Source organism: Arvicola amphibius, chromosome 12, assembly GCF_903992535.2.
Source record: "Arvicola amphibius chromosome 12, mArvAmp1.2, whole genome shotgun sequence".
Lineage (NCBI taxonomy): Eukaryota > Metazoa > Chordata > Mammalia > Rodentia > Cricetidae > Arvicola > Arvicola amphibius.
In genome coordinates, this window is record NC_052058.2 from 153,486,171 (window position 1) to 153,507,056 (window position 20,886).

The following is a 20,886-nucleotide window of genomic DNA, read 5'->3' on the forward strand; positions in this document are numbered from 1 at the left end:
TAACAGTCAAGGTTGTCCTCTGGCTCCATTCACACATACTAACACATGCACGCACACTTGTTTCTTGGCGTGCACACGTGCCTGCTACACACATCAAAAAAAAAAAAACGACCACTCCTTTTTATTCCAAACATTTTCTTCTTTAGCAAAATATACTCGAATCAAAACAGTGGGGCTCCAGATGAAGTGCAGCCGCTCCGGGAAGCTCTTCTGAGAGAGGCAGGTGCTTTCTTAGGAAGAAGTTTAGCAGTGTCTCCAGCTTCATGAGGGGTGAAATGTTGCTCGAGACAGCAGGAACAGAAAGCACAGTAGCTTGCGACACCGTGAGCCCAAGAGTTGCTATAGGACAAGCCCTGGGTGAGCAGCACAGGCAAACGCAGGCAAAGAAGGAAATGGTGGATGAGAAGCCACTGTAGCCACATCAGAGACAGGACGTCCCCTGTGTCTGTCTGAATTCTGCTCCTTGTTCAGGTGACCCTGCTTGAGGAGAGCATCCCCACTGCTGTGCTTCATAATCCTGTTCATCACAGAGAAGCTTACCGAACACCACCACGGAAACCCCAGATGGGCTTTTTTGTTCAGAAGCTCGGGGCAATAGCAAATACATTCGGAACCCACAGATGAAGAATTCTCTCCTCTCATGTACAGGGGATTAGCGTGTTTCAGATGGCAGGAGAGGGAGACTCCCATGGTTGGACTTTCCTTTGGGCCACCATATCATAAATAATGACATGGAGACTTAATAATTATTATTAATTATGAAAACTTGGCTTTAGCTTAAACTTTTTTCCTAACTAGCTCTTATAACTTAAATTAACCCGCCTCTGTTAATTTACATTCCGCCATTTGGCTCAGTTATCTCTACTCTGTACTGTACGTTCAACTTCTTCAGGGTCTCCTGACATCTCTGCCTCGTTTCTTCCCAGAAGTCTCACCTAGCCTCTTTCCTGCTTTGCTATTGGCCATTCAGCTTTTTATTAAACCAATCAGAAGGCACCTGGGCAAAGACACATCTTCACAGAGTCAACAAATATTCTGCAACGGACTCCAGCGGGGTGTCAGGCCACAGTGTCCTCTCCAGGATATGAGGCTGTGGTTTCAGGAGCTCCTGGGTTCCCTGTCAAAAGAGATGGGGTCTTGGGATGAAAAATTAGGGAGCAGAACATGTCTGTGTGCAGCATGGTGAGACTTAAGTGACTTCAGTCTTTAGGCAAAAGCTCTGATTGGTGTTCAGCATAGGTCCTTACAGAGAAAATTATCAGGAGCCTATCAGAGCGATTGTGAGATTTCAGAAGAAGCCGTACATGTTGGTCGGGAGTTCTACTACCCGAATTCATCGACTCCTTGTGTTTCCTTAGTCCAGGGCTTAGGGAATTAAAGGCAATGCTAGCCGAAGCAAAGGGGGATGCCTTCTGAACTGCACAGTGTATCGCAACTTGGCAGGAACGTTTTTGCAACATGGGCAGATTTTTAATGAGCAGTTAGCTCTGTACAGTGGGCTTTCTGATGGCTTCCAGAAAAGGCAGCATTTGATGTGGCCTTCACAGGATCCTTATTTCATGTCGTAGAGCCCACGAGTGGCTAATTGTTCACCAGTCTTTTATGAGGTGTTTCTCTTGGGGGTCGTCTCTTGCCATTGCTGTTGTTTCTGCTCTGTATTAGAGCCATATTCTGGGGCTGGATGGCCCAGTGGTTGACAATACTTGCTGCTCTTTCAGAGGACTGGAATTTGCTTCTCAGAACATATATTGAGAAGCTCAGTTTCCTGTAACTCTAGCTCCAGGGGGGCTGCAACAGTCCCCTCTGACCTCTGTGAACACACACACATACACATCCTAAATAAATATTAATCTTTTAAGAAAGAGCTGTTCCCTCTCATATATGTCTTCAACTATGAGACTAGACTAGGCTATTTTAATACAAAAAAAATCCCTACAATATCTTGAGCTGCGCTTAGCTAAGCCAGGCTGGGCAGGCTTAGAGTTGAGGCTATACCGATGTAAAGTAAATGAAAGCAAGTAACTGATTGCCTATGTCTCCTCCAGTTCTTAGAGAGTGAAGCCCATGAAATAGTTCAGTCTTCATTAGGAAACTTGAATGCCCAGAGTGTTTCTAAGTTCCTTCCTCTGAGATGTTTTTCTTCTGGCCAGTTAAGTTCAAGGCAACACGCTTCTACTGAACATACTTTATGACCTTTGTCCTGGGTCATATGCTCCAGAGAACCCAAAGGAACACACCGCAACACTGTCCCTCAGTAGAAGTATGTGATATTTAATATTATTTAAGCAGAAACAGGCTTCGAGAGCCTGAACCCCAAAAGTGAGGAACACGGGCGACTTTCTCCTTCTCCTGAGATGTGTGGCTTGCCAACTTTCCTTCTCCCTCCGTATCCCATCCATCCTCCTCTGGGATGCGAACTGCCTGTCTTTGCTGGGGCACTCATGTCATAAAAGAAAGGGACAACCCGGCCCCAGATTCAAGTGACTTAGTCATCTCTGCTCCCCCCCCCCCCACTTTGGTGCAATTTCAAATTCCTGGGGAAGTTTGACCTGGTGTAGACCAGATGTGTCAGTCCTGGGCAAGGATGACAAACTGGGCCACCCATTGGGCAAGGACTAAGCTCAGGCAGCCATCCTAGACTTACATAGCTAGCACTCACTGCATTTTTAAATCTTTGCTGGCTTCTAGAATTCAGCCTGCCAGACCGTTCAGCCCCTACAGAGTGTTTGCCACACCCGTGAGCCCAAATTAAGGGGACACATCTTTCCTGCACGCTTCTCTTTGGTTTCGAAGAATTTGAACGAGAACACTGACCGTAGCTTGTGGGAAAGTAGGTGATGTCATTTTGTCATCCATCTTCCTCGTGGTCACACGGAAGACAGAGTCCCCGTTTCTAAAGAGAAAAGTTGTCAACTTCAGTCTGCTGTGGTTTGCTTTTCTCCGTTCATCCTGGCCTGAGATAAGATTTTATGTCGCTAAGACAACCCAAAATGAATATACTGTGCGAGTGTCAAATGTTTTACACCAGTATAGTGAGCCCTTAGGAAAGTCTGGTAAGCGTGGTCAGCTCCTTCCCTAACTATTTCCAAAGACCAAAGGCACAACCCAGTTGTTACATAACATTTTGTGTGGAAATGCAAGGTGAGCAACTGTCCCTAGACTGGGACAGCATCAACAGCCGAAAGAATGACTCGTTCAAGTTAAGCTTTATGGGTTAAGTGAGTTTATTAGGGGTCCTTAGGGATGATTATGGACAGTTCCATTTTCCTAGAAGTCTCGCGCACACCCCTCATTTTATGTGCCTCTAAGCTCATAGCAGAATTGACGATACAGATCCGGCTTCAGCGTGATACTTAGTGGGGCAATGGATGTGACTGCAGACCCACACACCTCGCTAGCCTCTGGGAAATTTATGCTGACACGCACTTCTACCAAAGACTGCAATGGTGTAGGCCAACGCAATCCAGCCCTAGGAAGGCTGGCTTGTTTTTCCGCTGTCTAGGAAGCAGAACAACTAAATCGTGGATTACAGCAAAATGGAGTCACTTTACTGAGGACTAGGAGGTCTGGCCACATTGTAACAGTAAAACATGGGTTTAATATGGGGGAAAGGTGATACATGAAATAAACTATGTTTTAGAAGCATGCTAAAACATGTTCTTTTTTTTTTTTGAGAAAATAGGGTGAGATTTTTTTACCTCACAGTACTCATCTGAATAATTCTAGCTAGAACAAAGAGTTAAACCAGTCACAGTGGCTGGCACATGGCTGAGGCAGAGCAAGGAGGATCAACTGAAATTCAAAGTGTCAGCATAGCTAGTCTGGGCTGTAGAGACCCCCACCTCAAAAATAAAATGAAAAAAAAAAAACCAGAGCAACAATGACACATAAAACCCCAACCCCAAGCTCAAATTGTTAAACGCCACTGCCAACCTGTAAAGGAACTAGACAAATACCTTCTTTATGTATTCGTCCTCAGGGCAGGGTAAGAAAAGCATCTGTAGTCCATTAAAATGGAAGAAGTCTTGCAGGGTTAGAAACACTAAGAGCACAGGCTACGTAAACATTTAAGCCTTCTCGAATTCACAAGGCGCCCAGAGCCAAATGACATAGTGAAGAAGTTTCCAGCAGAAATGACCAAATTTGATGACCACATTTTCAAAGACCAGGTATAAAAAGGCAAACTTAAAAGACTACCCATGAAGCCTGAACAATAAGAAGGAAACGGAATTGAAAGCAATGAAATTGCCTTATACATGTCTGATTAGAAATTATAATATCCACACGGGGAAGAAGGAACCAGAAAGGCAACCTGTATACGGTATGGATAACAATAGTACCTTCCTGGAGGACCATGTCACGACATTAGAGAGTGGTCCATAAGATAGGCATACACTTACACTCAGAGAATTTTATTTTCAAAAATAACCCCTTAGGAAAGAGTCAAGCTTTGTATAAATATTTAAGTATAGGAATCTTTGTAAATTGTAGCTTATTCATTTTAATATAAACTTTCCCCCAAAGTTCTTAGAATGAGCATTAATTATCTTCGTAACGGGGACAGTATAAGATAATAGAAGCAGTTTTTGGGGAGTGCCCACTTGCCTCATCCAGCATCTTGCCTTGGAACTCTCTAGAAGGAGGAATGCAGAGCCTAAGAAAAAGGCCTCCCCCGAGTCTTCAGCACTTGGGCTTATTACTGTTCATGGGAGGGTACCCTAGGGTGTCGGGCTTTCTTTGCTTCTGTCACAGAGGGCAGAACCTCGCACTAGCTTGCTGAGGACAGGTGCTTGGTACCAGTGAGGAGCAACGGGAGACGTGAAAAAGAAAAGGCGGCCGCATCGAATAGCAACGGAGACACAGCCAGCAACTCTCACAAAAACCCAGATATTTGGACAAGACTGCACTCCTTCCTGGGGATTTATAGGCAGTTAACAGTTGCTAGGGGTGGGTTGGGGGGTGTCTGGGGGAACACAAAATAAGACAGAAAAGTAGACTGACAGCTGATTGGCCAGTGGGAGAGGAGCAAGAGAAGGTAATGGGGATAAATATAACCAAAATACATCATATACATGCATGAAAATATCTTAATAAAGCTCATTATTACATATAATTAAACTACCTTAATAAAACACACACACAGCAGTTTGGGGCTAAAATGGGAGAAAATGGCCCCGTTGAAATGACTCCCAAGGGACAGGACTGATACCGTTCCTGTGAAGACCTTGAACTGCCTTGGATATAAAGGCCTTTGGTTCCCCCCGTGACTCAAAAAGGAGATTGCTATTCGTTTGGTAGTTTACACACGAGATGGCTAAACCAGGCTAAAATTAGCACCTACACAGGATATGCCTTAATGAGCTGGGAAAACACCTGGTTAGAAGAGGGATAGGATTAATAAAGTGCTCCCCTCGGCAGGTCAGCCTTGCAGAGACCCCTGTGGAATTCCGCAGTGTAGAGATTCAGGTTCAGTTTGTAATCTCAGTGTGTGGGGAGGGCATGAGGAAATCAGGTGAGTCTTAATGGAGGCAGGTGGAGTCTGGTTCAACCTTCCCCTGCCCCTGTGGCTGGTTAATGTGCCTGTCCGTGCACACGGTTCCTTACATTTACCTTGCAGGACTGCCCAGCAGACTCGGAAGACTTCAGAGCCCAGCAGTGCTCAGCCTATAACGACGTGCAGTACCAGGGCCACTATTATGAATGGATTCCACTATACAATGACCCTGCTGCCCCATGTGCACTCAAGTGTCATGCTCGGGGACAGAGCTTGGTGGTAGAGCTGGCACCCAAGGTGTTGGATGGAACTCGTTGCAACGCAGACTCACTGGATATGTGCATAAGTGGCATCTGCCAGGTAAGCCACACCTGCCACACATGGCCTGGGTTTGGGTACGTTCCCCATGTCCATTTTCAGTAAGGAGTTTTGACCATTTCAGTGTAAGTGTATTCCTCAGGAGAGAATGTGTGGGCTTTAGGGAAATGTTAAATTTGCTCTCTGTTCTTCCGATTCCTGAGAAAGGTTTTTGAAATCCTGGATATCTGGCATTCCAATCATGTTTTCCTTATTGAATGCTGTATGGCTTTTGCCTGTGCAGAATCAAAATATATGACTTCTTAAATTCTCTGGGATCAGGAAATTTCTAACTTGGGCATACAAACAGAACCCCACCCACCCACCCGCCAATTCTGACTCTCTGTGGGAGTGAGGCCCAGCTCTTTGCGTTTCTTTTGAGTTCTCAGAGCTACCAAAGCTTTGCTGTGGGCTCCAGGACCATACTCTGAGATCACTGCTCTGAGCCAGCAGGGCTGACCTCTGAGATCAAGGTCAGTCCAGCAGGTGGGCCAGGAGATTTGGAGAGCTGGGATGAGTGGGACCAAGGCATCAATGCCAGTGGATGGCAATAACTGAGAATTTAGACAGGTTCCAGAAACAGCATGAGGACTATAGGGGCATCATAGACTTCCTTCCACTTCCTTTGATCTCTGAAGGATGTTTGTGTGTGTGTGTGTGTGTGTGTGTGGGTGGGTGGGTGGGTGGGTGGAGAGAGAGAGAGAGAAAGAGAGAGAGAGAGAGAGAGAGAGAGAGAGAGAGAGAGAGAGAGAGAGAGAATGTGCGCATGTGTAGATGTGTTAGCTCACATGCGAATAGGTGGGGGCTTAGAGGTTGACACTGGGCATCCTCCTCAATTTTCCTTCACATCTTTTGAGACAGAGTCTCTCATGGAACATAACATAGTTTGGCTGATCAGCAAGCCCTAGTGATCAGCCTATCTCTGCATGCCCACACCATCACCAGGGCTGGGATTATAGGTGTGTGTTACTTTACCAAGTCAGCCATCTCCCCAGACCCCAAGCAACATTTTTAAAAGGAAGCTATAGAGTTAATACATGGAAGTGTGAGGAAGGCTTGGAAACAGAGGAGGGGAGCAGTGGGAAGGGGCAGGATACGGTAACAGGAGCTTGAAGATGATTACAGTGTGTGTGTGTGTGTGTGTGTGTGTGTGTGTGTGTGCATGTGTGTGTGTGAAATCCATAATGAAACCCATTAATTTATACATATAATTAATGCTAATATAAAACAGCAAATCTCTAGTATTCATCTCTTCTAGAAGGCTCCCGGCAGTTTCAGTAACTACAGCAATGAGCCCAGCTGCGTGTGGGAGAAAACACGCTATCTTTCCTTCCCCGTGGCCTTTCATGTTTCTTCTTCCTCTTTCCTTTGCCCCCCCCTTATATTTTCCAACCACCCACTTCCACTTTCAGGTTCCATCCTCCCTCCATTCCTCTTTCCCTTCCTTCCTCTCTCCCTCTTCCCTTCTTCCCTCCCACTTTCCCTCCCTTGCTCCCTCCTTCCTCCTCCTCCTCCTCTTTTCTTCTTCTTCTTCTTCTTCTTCTTCTTCTTCTTCTTCTTCTTCTTCTTCTTCTTCTTCTTCTTCTTCTTCTTCTTCTTCTTCCGTATAAATGTCATTCTTGTGCTCTCTGGCTTCCTCAGTGGTTTATGATGGGCTGTCTTAAAATCCAGGAATCCTGCCAAGTTTTTCAGAACCTTCCTACACAATTTTCTGCTACCTGACTCCTCAGCTGTTTTAACATAATTTTTAAGGGGGTACCTAGAAAAAATTCGTGTAAGACAGATATTTTCCACACCCCTTCTTGCTCCTATACATGCCCATCCTTCCTACTCCTCAAACATCCCATCCAAATTATACAGATGTTACATATGATGAACCTGCGTGGAGATAATGTATCATTGCCCAGAGCAGGATTTATAGTCACCATTCCCTCCCTTTGTTTTTATGTCCACTTCAGGCAAAGTTTTGCCATATACTTGATACTGTTTTCAAAGTAACTGTGTAGCTCAGGTTAGCACCAAGCCTGTGGTCCTTCTATCTCAGCCTCTTGAGTATTGGGAATCCAGGCTATGATGTGCTCACTAGTGTTATCTGAATCATTCTACCAACATAAAATTCTCCGTGCTTTGTCTTGCATTCCTCTGTTCCCCCAACTGCTGGGAACCACCAGAAAAATTCCAAACACTTAGAGACAATGTATTTCCAAATAACACATAGGCAAGAATCTCAGAACAAAGGAAAAGTTATTTTGAATTCAGTGAACATGGAAATACAACTTGATAAAATGTGTATGATACAATGAAAGCCACCCTCAAAGGGAAATTTCCAACCCCCCAAAAGGCTCCAAGATGGTGCATCTAGGCCTTAGGAAACTGGAAATGCAACACAATTCAATGCGAGTCAAGCAGAAGTAAATAACTAATGAAAATGAGAGAAAAATCCTAATGAAAAAGAATTGGAAATGAAGAGATAAAGGTGGCCAAAGTTAGATTTTTAGAAATATCAGTAGCATTTTGTAGCTATAAGACAGAAAGAAAATGGCGTCAGAAGTGAGCATGAGATGTTACTCAGATCAGACCCAGTGGACATTAAAAGATAGTGAGGGAGTAAGAGCAACCCTGTGCTCACAGACTGGATAGAGAATGACCTAATCCTGGAAAGGCAAGGTCTGCCAGACTTCACAAACTTAGACATAGACAGCCAGAATATGCCCTATAAAAATTAAAGAACTCAGATAAGCGGGGCGGTGGTGGCGCACGCCTTTAATCCCAGCACTCGGGTGGCAGAGGCAGGAGGATCTCTGAGTTCAAGGCCAGCCTGGTCTACAAGAGCTAGTACCAGGACAGGCTCCAAAGCTACAGAGAAACCCTGTCTCGAAAAACCAAAAAAAAAAAAAAAAAAAAAAAAAAAAAAAAAGAACTCAGACAAATGAGCACAAACTTTCCAAAATAATAAACCTTCTGCCTCAGGAGTTCACTTCATGTTCAAACACATCAGGTAGAAGTTATACCAAGTCTTCTCCTCCTCCTCCTTTTTTTCTTCTCCCACAGTTTTCTTTTGAATTTCTTTTAGTTTTGAGATTATAATGTAATTGCATCATTTTCTCCTTTCCCTTCCTCTTTTTAAACCTTCCCATATACCACTCCTTGTTCTCTTTAAAACCATGGCCTCTTTTGTCATTAATTGCACACACACACACACAGACACAGACACACAGACACACACACAGAGAGAGAGAAAGAGAGAGAGAGAAAACAACATATGTTTTCAAGATAAGTTTCACTATGTAACACTGTCCAATCCTGAATCCACTATATGGACCAGGCTGGCCTTAAACTCACAAAGATCTACTTGGTTCTATCTCTTGAATACTAGGATTAAAGCTGTGTGCCACCACAGTTGGCTTAATGTCATTCTTAACAGTAAGAAGTTAGACAGTTGCTTGCTAAGATCAGGAACAAAGCAAAGATGTCCCTCACCCTCCCACCCCCTACCACTGCCTTTCAACAGACTGGGAATAAAAGACAAGAAAAATATGCTGTTTGAGGAAAAGATCAAAATTATCTTTGTTTATACATGATTTGATTGCATATGCTGAATAAAAAAATAAAGCCTCCTGGAACTAACAACTGATTACAGATAATACAGTGTATATAAACAGGTTAGCTGTACAAAAGTCAATGACTTCAAGGAAATACAACTCCACTTACATCAGCATCCCCCAAGGGAGTTGAGCAAAGTTGGAGGACTGACATTCTACAGCCTCTAGTCTCCATATAAAGTGACAGCAACCAAAGCAGTAAGAAACCAACACAAGAAGAGACAAGTGGGAAGTGGTCTGTACTGTAGTAGAAAACCTAGGAATAAGTCCATAGCCAGCCAAGTGATCTCCCAGGAAGGAGCAATAAGAGAAGACAGTCGACAGATTGTTCTAGGAGAACCGGATATTGCCATCCAAGAACTCTAAACACGGATTGGCCTCCTTCACCAAATGTAACTATATCACAAATCCAGACGCAAAACAGAAAGTCTTCTTGAAGTTGACACCGCAGCATCCAGCCTCCCCTAGCTGCCTGCCGATCTCTCTTTGTCTATTGCCTGCCCTGCTCTGTCTTATCTAACACTCCCTGTTGCTAAATCTTCCCATGCTCAACATTTGCTGTTCCATTCTTTTGCATTATAAGCTGTCCAGGATGTCCCTCGGCTCCAACCAATCGGCTCTGGGGCTTGTCCACTGCATAACCACACTCCTCGCCAGCTCGTGGGATTATGCTTGTTATGCTTGTTTCCTTCCAACTTTTTGTCAATGCCGCGCATTTCGTTTGTACTCAGAATGAGCTTGTTGTCAGTAAAGGTGACGTAGAGGGGTGTGGCTGAGCACAGTGGTACGGCGCCTTCCTAATATGCAAGGCCCTGTGTTTGAGCATCAGCAATGAGGGAAGAATTCATCAGGGCCTCTACACTCTGAATGAAGCAATATTAGACACTGAGGTGCTGGAAAGTTGAGAACGAGTTAGATATAGAAAGAAAAGGCAGCCGGGCGGTGGTGGTGCACGCCTTTAATCCCAGCACTCGGGAGGCAGAGGCAGGCGGATCTCTGTGAGTTCGAGACCAGCCTGGTCTACAAGAGCTAGTTCCAGGACAGGCTCCAAAGCCACAGAGAAACCCTGTCTCGAAAAACCAAAAAAAAAAAAAAAAAAAAAGAAAAGGCCTGGGCTCATGACGTGCGGAACAAGGAGGCAGCATCAGGTGTGTAAAGGTATCTAATCTTCTACGGGGCTGAGAGGTAAGGTGTGGTCGTGCCATAGTGCTGGAAGTTGGGACTGCGTGTGTGAGTGGAAAGAACCAAGTTGTTAACTTTTCCCGAGCGCTGTCAGAAGAGCCACTGAGGGATTTTCCAAGAAATAGCTCAGATGGGCTTGCCGGTAGAAAGGTTACCTCTCTGGTAGTATGCCCGGACATTTGGAGGGGGCAGGATCTGGGGAAACAATGGGAGGTCAAGTTTGGACTCATGAAGGCTGCAAAGTCCAGCAGTGTGTAGGATGACTGACGAAGGGGAGGGAACTTTAGGAAGGGACAGCAGGTTGTTTAGGACCGCACGTGTGAACAGATGTGGGGAGCAGAAGGGGGTCCCTTGGTAGACTAGTGAGTCATTGGGAAGACAGAAAACGTTGGGTGGGAACGAGATGGGATGAGCTTGGTACACCCGTGAATAGATAAATTGGCTTAGATTTTAGATCTGGGCAGGGGGTGATGCTAAGGCCCTGACATCTAACCCAATGCCCCTGGGTACCAAGTAAGGAGAGCAGAGAACTGGCCTTGTCACTGAAGGGGACAAGGGAAGTGCCCCTTATGCTGACTGGATGGAAGAGACCATGTGTCGTGTAAAGACCATGAGCAAGAGAAAAAGGCTGGGAGAATATTGCACAAGGAAGGTTAACAGTGCCAGTTATTTCAGGGGATTCGTGAGGCTGGGGAGGTAGGTTGATGAGAGCTAGTTGGTGACCTCAGTTTGAGTAAAGCCTGTGACCTGGCGAGAAAAGGCATTGGTGGTTAGCAGACTTTACTAGTTTCCCGTGGGTACAACAACACATTGCCACAGACTTGATAGCTTAAAACAATAGAAATGTGTTTTCTAATACCCTGGAAGCCAGAAGTCCCAAATCAAAGCTGCAGCAGGATTTGTTCCTTCTAGAGAGAAAGCACAGCCCATCCCTCTCTCTTCTGGCTTCTTGTGGTTGATAGTCAATCTCCAGGCTCCTTCCTTGCGGATCCATTGTGGCAGCCTTGACCTTTGTCCTCACCCTATCTTCTTATCTATCTCTAGGTCTTCCTTTAAAATAAAAACAAAACAAAATCAGGACACCTGCTATTCTTCCCAGGATGATTTAATCCCAGAATTCTTAACTGAAGTTGCATAGACTTTCAGCTCACTTCCTGTAATGCATGATGTCATCTGCACGGAGCTGGCTGATGGCCATGTGGCCTCTCCCTTAGTGTCACTGAGATTTGGCTTTTTCAATTGGCAAAAAATGAGATACAGCCTTTCTTGTGTGCCCTTTTTAAAAAATGTTCAATTCCAGAAACATTCTATGTGCCCAACAGGGTAGCTGTAACCAAGGGGGCCTTCAGTCAATCCAATTTCACATTTCCTGACCTCCTCTGGTCCTCACTGTCCAAAGCCCTTCCCTTTATTATCTAAATCCAGCTTCCTTGTTTGCTCTGGTAACTCCCAGCTTTGGCAGAGGTCTTCAGGATGATAGTAGATTCCAGTTCTGAATTAGCCCGTTAATGAGTGTCTCCCATTATGTGTTTGTGAATCCATGTTGCAGGAGGGGGGTAATGTCTGTTTTCATTTTCCAAGGTGAATGCAGGCCATCTGAATAAAAAGATGTAGAGATTTCCCTGTTGAATGCAGTATCTTTCCTTCCTCAGGGAAACACTCCCTTTTTGTCCTGTGTGGCGGATGTCAGCAGTTGTCAGGGAGAGAGAATCAACTCTGTGAGTCACTCTGCTGGCCTCAGGATCACTGAAGGGAGCCCTGATGAGTATCTGGCACAGACAATAATTTTTGCAAGTGTGTTTACAATTTTCTCATTTAAAGGAACATGTCACAATGCTCCTGGGAGCAAGTTTGCATGAGCCCGAGAAAGCAGACAGCAGGAGACGGTCACAGGCCTCGCCATGGGTCTCGCTGAATGAAGCTTGCTTCTGCTTCTGATGCTTGCCGGGCCCGCTCTGCGGATCAAATTAAATGATTTCTTCCTTTTCCTTCTCCTCCTCCTCTTCCTTTTCCTCCTCCTCTTCTTCTTAGGGGTGTGTGTGTGTGTGTGTGTGTGTGTGTACGTACGTGTACACGTATGCATGCGTGCACAAATGCCCTTCGATGCCAGAAGAGGGCATTGAACCTTCTGGAACTAGTGTTGCAGGTGTTTGTGAGCTACCTGACAAGGGTGCTGGCAACCAAACTTGGGTCCTCCGCAAACGCAATGCACGCTCTTAACTGCTGAGATGCCTCTTCAGCACCATGTTTGATTTCTTATTTTTGTTTATCAAATTTCTTGGCAGCTAATTAGATGAAATCACTTAGAGTTTGTGATAAAATAATTTATGAGGGGATAGACAGATGGATCAGCAGTTAAAAGCACTGACTGCTCTTCCAGACGATGTGGGTTTGAGTCCAGATGGTCATGGTGGCTGACAATTGTCTGTAATTCCAGTGGCAGGGGATTTGATACCCTCTTCTAACCTCCTCAGACACTGTACCCATGTAGGAAGTACACAGACACACATGCAAATCACACACCCAAACGAAATAATAACTTTTAAAGTAAGAAATAATTTGTTATAAAAATTTACAATGGAATTTATGAAAAAATAACAAGTAACCCTGGGTGTCTTTGGGGATTGGGAATTATCTAAGCACCTGACTCACAAGCCCAGCAGTGACTGACGAAGCAGGAACAGTAATCTTCCTACCCAAATGAAGACAAGACATTTTGTTTATAAGGAAAATGGGTGTTCAGAGGGACGTAAACCCCCAGAGTGTCTCCATCTGTGTGAGCTATAACAAAGTACTCCAGAGCGGATGTGATACAACACAAATGTGCTTCTCACAGCTCCGAAGGCCGCACATTCCAGATCTCAGCACTGGAAATGCTATTGTTTAGCGGGAGCCCACTTCCTTATATCAGACAGCTGGGACCTTGCTTGTAAGAGACAAGAGAGGTGTCTGAGGTCCATTTTCCAAGGGTACTAACTAATCCGTTCTAGTGGGTTCTACTCACATGCTCCAACCTCCTCCTGGGGGCCCCACCCCAAACACTATCACTGCGGGGATCAAGACTTCAAAACATTTTGAATGTTAAGGGGGATACAAGCCCTCAGATGAGCATACATAGCTAGGAAATAACTGAGCATGCTCTGTTTAAGCTGCACATTCTGAGCATGGTCCTTGTAAGAAGATAGTTCAAGAAAGAAAGACGACAGAAAAAGGTCTGGTCATGCTCAGTTCACGGTCATAGCATATATATCCGGAAAAGAAAGATGGCAGACAGGATGCCCAGTTTGGTCTAGGTTACACAAAAGAATAAGTTGGAGTGCCTCATTGATCTTGTCTCAGCCTCTGTAAGTTTTTTTTGTATTCTGAGATGAAATAAAACGAAAAGATAACAGGTCACGCTGAGTGAAAACGTTTTCCTCCCAAAGGTGCCCACCAGTCTTGCTTAGCAGTTCAGGATATTTTTGTCTGGGTATTTGCAAAGCTAAAGTCTCGTTGAAAATGGGATGTGCCAGTCAGTCCAGCAGAAAGAGAGCTCAGCAGCATGGATCCAAACTCAAAGACATACATGCACACGCACACACACAGCCCTGCAGGGAGACTGCTTGGACCTGGTCAGAGTGTGAACTGCATTAGACATGCTCGGGTGAAGTTCACAGGAGCCCCTGCATTCGGTTACTCCTGCAATAATTTAAGGCCGTCTACGCTTTTCCCACCACGAAGTCACCGAATTTTCAAGTTTTCTCATGTTGGACTAAATTATGCGCAGTCTTGTAGCTTCTACCATTTCCCAGTACACAGAAAGGGGAAAGGAAACATGAAAATTTTAGAAGTTTCATTTGTTTTGTTTTCCTTGGGGGAAAATGGAGATCTGGATTTTAACATGAAACTTCTAGTTCTTAAAAAATAAAGTTCTTCTATCACCGACTTGGTTTTGTGTGTGAAAGACTGGATTGCACTCCTGTGTGATATCATAGGCTAGTATTTTTGGGGTTTTTTTTGTTTTTTTTTTTTCCTGCAGAAACCAACAACCCACCAAGGGCAGTGGCTTAAAGCAATCAAATGCTGTTTTTCTGGCTAATGCCCCTTGCCAACGTAGACCATCAGGATATTTGCTCTTGTAGTGTTGCAGGGACCCAGGCTGAGGGAGACTTTATCCTAACATCACACTTTTAGTATAGCTACAATAGACAGAGAGACCATGAGACTCTCATGTTGACTCTTCAGCCTTCTTAACAGAACTGACACAAGCCAGTTGGGCTCATGTTTCACTGGTCAAAGACAGTGACAACAGCTCACTTCTGATGAAACTGAGGAACTATATACAGTCCTTGCATGGACTGAGAGGAAAACTGAAATACTTGAGCGTATCTCCAAGGGCCAGCACGACTTGTTCTGTTTTAAAAAATTCTTATAATCTTAAAAAATTTCATATAATATATTTTGATTATATTTTCCCCCCTAGATACTTTCCACCTCCCTACCAACCCAGCTTTATATTCTCTTTTTCTCCTCTCTCTCTCTCTCTCTCTCTCTCTCTCTCTCTCTCTCTCTCTCTCTCTCTCTCTGTGTCTCTCTCTCTTTCTCCCTCTCAGTGAAAACAAAACAAAACAAACAAACAAACCAAGAAGGCAGGAAAAAATAGTTATGGTAGTGAGGATGACACAAAAACCATAGAGTTCGTCTTCCGTTGGCAAAAACCATAGAGTTCGTCTTCCGTTGGCAAAAACCATAGAGTTCGTCTTCCCTTGGCCACCCGTTCCTACGTGAGCCGGCCCTGGAGCGCGGTAGATACACCCAGTGACACTCCCACTTCCCAGCAGGTATTAGTCTCGCACAGCTTCTTGGTTGGGGTGGAGCTTTGCATTCACTTCTTCTTCGTGCTGGGATTTTGTATGGTTTGAACCGGTGCAGGACTTGTGTGTGCTGCCACAGTCGCCGTGACGTCTGTGATGTGTGTGTGCATCGGTCCTGTTTGTGTCTGGATGATGCTGTTTCCCTGGGGTCATCCAGCATCCCCGGCCTTACAATCTTTCTGCCTCCTGTTCTGCGCAGATCCCCGAGCCTGTTTGATGAAGACGTTCCATTTAGGACTGGGTGTTCCAAAGTCTCTCACTCTCTGCACATTGTCCAGTTATGGGTATCTGTTAATTTCATTGCTAGAAGAGGCTTCTCGGATGAGGGTTGAGTGAGACACTGATCTACATGGTGACAGGTAGAGCCATCTGTCATTAGCAGTCATTTTATGTTCTCTTAGCAGAATAATAGTTTTGGGTTTTCCCCTAGGGCCATGACCTATCTAGTTTTAGGTTCTTGGCCATTTAGTGGTTTCAGATATGGGTTCCATCGCATGGGGCAGAGTTTAAATTTGCTCTGAAAACCTGGGTGATTACTCCCATGACATTTGGACGACAACTGCACCAACTAATCTTGCAGGCAGGTTGGTTCTGTGGGTCCCATGGTTTGTAGCTGTGTGATAGCGATGCTTGCTTTTCTTCCCCAAGAGTATATACAGAATACCTTCCAGGACCATGGTCACTAGTCTGTCGGGATAAAGTGTCCAGTTAGGCACCAGCTCAATTTCAAATTTTCTCTAAAGTAATATCCAGTTTTCAGAGGTATCAGACAAAAAGTTCATTCAAAAAATTGTTTGGCTCTTGAAGAATTAAATTTGATTTATCTGGAAAAATCCACATTTTGCTCCATTTGGATTAACGGCACTTATTTAAGCTCCATCTGCCTGGACTTTGCAATGGTCTTTGCTGAGTTTCTGTTTATAGATGGCTGTGTCTTCCAAGAACCACTGCTCATATTTTTAAATCTGTGTTTATGTTATCCTATGTCCTGCAACTTTAAACTTCCTCATTAACTACCCTACGAGATAAGAATTGTGTCTTATTGATTTATACTTTCACGCTTGGCATTCTAGCAAAGGATAACGTAACTGACGCTAACATGCTCGATGGGTTTATCAGTTAGTAGTTTATGAATCACTGTAATTAGGTATCTTGGCATTAGGCGATGTCACAGAAGTTGAGAACACTTCAGATAATATTATAGGAGTTGCTTATTGTGCTCTGTGGAGGCTCTAGAGAGCCAGGGTTCGGCCGGCCTCAGTGTCAAGGGCTCTGGCTCGCACTTGATGAATCACAGGCGATCAGACCTTTTCAAATACCATTTTTCTGTGATGTTTTCACATGCTTTGTTTGGCTGTGAGATCTGGATGGATTTTAACTCTTAAAAAAAAATCAGGAAGCAAATACAAGTGCTTGGGAGGGATTCGATTGCCCAAGATTTTGCAAGGCCCCAAACACTCTTCAAAATAAGCCCATCCTTGGTTTTCAGCACACGCCCTTCCTGGATGAGCAGGGAGAGGGTGGCTCTCTTCCTCATGAAACACATAAGCGCTCAGGGACAGCGACATGTGAGGACAGAGCTTGGCCCAGGAAGACGGTGTCTATAACTTCGTGGCGGAATGATTTCCCATGGGGAAAGTTCCGATCCCAACCATGAGAGTATGCTTCCAGAATCCATCCCCCTTAAGCGGTTCCACATGTGCCTGTAAATATCCACACGCAGTCCTCTGTAACAGGGATCCTCGTCGTCTTTCTGCCGAGAGCAGAGGTGCGTGAAGGTGCGGCACACTGTTGGGATTCCACTCAGAGCAGCAGTCCTAAACCCGTGGATCTTGACTCCCTCCGGAAGGCTCACAGATCAGATGTCCTGAGTATCAGATTTTTTTTTCTTTTTTCTTTTTTCTTTTTTTTTTTTTTTTTTTTTTTTTTTGGTTTTTCGAGACAGGGTTTCTCTGTAGCTTTTTTAGAGCCTGTCCTGGAACTAGCTCTTGTAGACCATTGAGTATCAGATTTTTACATCACAATTCGTAGCAGTAGCAAAACTACAGTTACGGAGTAGCAACAAAATAATTTTATGGTCGGGGTCACCACAACATGAGGAACCGTATTAAAAGGTCGCAGCAATGCTGGGAGGTGGTGGTGCACGCCTTTAATCTCAGCACTTGAGAGGCAGAGGCAGAGAGGCAGGTGGATCTCTGTGAGTTCGAAGCCAACCTGGTCTACAAGAGCTTGCTCTAGGACAGGCTCCAAAGCTACAGAGAAACTCTGTCTCAAAAAGAAAAGGTGGGGAGGGTCGCAGCATTAAGAAAGTTGCGAACCACTGGCTTAAAGGATCAGGTTTAAAACTATTACTGGCACCATGTGCTCTCTGTGCCACAGGGACAAGCCATTCAGCTTCAGCCGTGTGCTGACAGACTCCTTATTTGTAAGATGATGATAAAAGATCCCACCAATAAAAGGTCCTAAGATTGATGTAAGGAAGGAAATAAAGATCAGGGGCAACATTTGTGGCACAGTGCCAGGCACGTGGCAATCATCCAGTCAAAGCCAGCTCGCTGTTACAGGGCTTGTGTGTGAAGTTCTTGCCCTGTAAGCCCAAGAGCCTGAGTTTGGATCCTTCAAGCTTACATAAAGCTGGATATGACAGCTTGGATTTAGAATCTCAGCTCTGGGGAGGCAGGAGTAGGATGATTCCCGGAAGTTCGTGGGCCAGGAAGGAAGGCAAGGAACGACACCCAGTGTCCTCTTCTGAATGTCACATGTGTCTCCTGATACGTGTGCTCCCAAACTCATATGTAAACATACATGCACACATACAAATTTTTAAAAAATCAGCTTTCCCCAATATCTTCTTTAAAGTGATCTTATCGGGATGGAAGGGATACAAAAGCTATTGAATCCAGCAGCTCATCCGCTAGTTAAATGCCCGCCGCAACTTTCCCACCAAGGAGCTCAGCTTGGAGACTTTCACCCGTTTGAGTAAAGAATGCTGAAGGCTGTAGCTTTCGCTGGTGGTGATTGCACAGAGCAAGTGTAGACCCTTCCCTCCCGGCATCCTGGGGCGAGGCTGCTAACATCCCAGAGCACAGCTAGTCCGGAGTCCAAGTGGATAACAGAGAGAAGCAGTCGGAGTGACCCTTTGTCAGAACCCCGTAGAACGGTTCCATCGGCGTACGGCTCTGAGAAAAAACGTGTCCTGTAACCCTTGCTAGACTGTCTGTGAAACGCACATTGGCATCTTTAGCTCTGCCTCCCTGCGGAGGAAAATGAATCTCCGAGAGTCTAAACTGCCCGGCATCCTGTATTTTGAAAGACGCGGCGAGTGAGTCAGGATGTGTCATGGCCGTCTGTCTCCAAAGTCCCCCCACTTCAATGCTAGTTGGGTGGCTGTGGGAAGTAGAGATAAACTATTAGACTGGTTAATATCACTGGGCAATCTTTATGCACAAGTCCTATTGGTGAAATCGAAAAGAAATACAAAACATAGGCCTTTTCCTGGAAGGAGGATTTCACACTAACACACACCACAGGCATAGTAACACAAGAAACTGGAAGTCAGCAGTGAAGCCTGTCTCAGAACATAAATCCTAGGTTTTCTCCTTAAGAGCATTTGTAGACAGATGGATATTGTCATTTGGAGGTGGCAGCCTCAGGGTAAGAGCAGCTCATGATAAAGAATTGTAGATGGAACCGTACAGATGAAGGATGTATCTAGACTTCTCTGCATTGAAGCTGTATCTAGACTTCTCTGCATTGAAGCCGATCTAGAGAGATACTGTGGGTCTGAGGCATAGACATCTCGTGCGAGAAACGAGAATCGGGCAACAGTTGGGCTGGAGAGAAGGCGGGAATAGGAAGGCGAGCAGGGGATGTGGCTCGGTTGGTACAGTGCTTGCCCAGCACCACAGCTGGGTCCTCTGGTCCTGGGAACCAGATGTGCTGAAGCAAACCCAACTCTCAGCACGTGGAAGTTGGAAGCTGAAGGACCAGACACTCAGTGTCTGGGCTACAAGAAACTCAGTGTCTGGGCTACAAGAGAGCCCATCTTAAGGGAAGGCGAGAGGGTGGGAGAGAAAGGGGGGAAAGAAAGATCTTATGCAGATATCTGAAATACAATTGAAGGAGAGTGAGGTGCAGAGAGACCGTTGCAACCATGTGATTCTGGGGCCTGGGGAAAGGAGGGAAGGGAGGAGAACTGTGATTGGTATGTAAAATGAATAGAAAATTTAAGATAAAAAAGAATCACATAGATGATCTTAGACTCTAAGACATCCATCGGTGACATTTACAAAGCAGTGTGCGCAAAAAGACAGCCAGCCTATAAGCTGAACAGGACAACGTCCTAAGTGAGATGCCTTACCCCCTCTTTCCCACACAGACGGTGGGCTGCGACAGACAGCTGGGAAGTAACGCCAAGGAAGACAACTGTGGCGTCTGTGCGGGAGATGGCTCCACCTGCAGGCTGGTGCGGGGCCAGGCCAAGATGCACCTGGCTCCCGACAAAAGTAAGTTTTGCAACCCAGTTCCATGTTACAGAACAGGCTCTGTTTCCATTCCTACCAGAGCAGTGTGTTCCCAACGCTGAACTTGTCCGGGTGAAATTAACTTTGGCCGCTTTTCAGAAAGTCAGATTTCTTTCTTTATAAAAAAAAAAAAAATCATTGTTATTTTTCAAGTTTCTATTTTGAAAGAGTGTATAAAAGCTGCTTCTATCAGCTCTTTAAAGGTTTCCCCCCTTTTTTGAGCTTTTGTCGTGACAAAATCTTGCAATTTTAAAAACATTTGGTAGTTAATTATTAAATAGCCTAAAATATTTTTCAAGCAAACTGGGGTTATAATTTCACCTTATTTGTCTTCTTTTGGTTGTTAACAAAGCAGAAAGTGATGTAATATTTATTTTATTTTTCATGTTTGGTTATCTATTGAAGCCATCTATCTGCCTTACCATTTCATAATTTTTTTATTGTTGTAAACCTTGTGTATCAGGAATGCTAAACTTTAATCTGTCACACCTATTTCAAATGTGGTTTTCAGTTTGTTATTTTGGTTTTATTTCTGCTTGTCTTGCAGAAGCAATGCTTTTGAGGCTGTATTTATTCCGGTGTTTTGTCTTCTCATTTCAGGAGACTCTTCTTAATTTCAGGGATCAACTGTGTATGTACTAATGGCCAGCTAGTAAATACTTTAGGCTTTGCAGAACATAACACCTCTGTCCTAGCCACTCAAAGCCATTGTCCTATAGAAGCACACACACACACACACACACACACACACACACACACGAACAAATGTAGCTATGTTCCAGGGAAACTTAATTTAAAATAAATAAGCTACAGGTTGAAGCTGTCCTTCAGGTAGGAGGGTGTTCTGACTCTGAAGAAGAGAGAATATTCATGCA

General features: G+C 44.7%; 1 protein-coding gene across 1 annotated transcript in view; it reads left to right on the plus strand.

Annotated features, from left to right (window-relative positions):
- Positions 1-20,886, plus strand: part of Adamtsl3 (ADAMTS like 3) — a 204,916-nt gene that overhangs the window by 65,373 nt on the left and 118,657 nt on the right. Inside the window, exons 7-8 of the mRNA XM_038313431.2 lie at positions 5,618-5,854; positions 19,867-19,993. Of these exons, the coding sequence (XP_038169359.2) occupies positions 5,618-5,854; positions 19,867-19,993 (364 nt within the window). The remainder of the gene's footprint in view (positions 1-5,617; positions 5,855-19,866; positions 19,994-20,886) is intronic.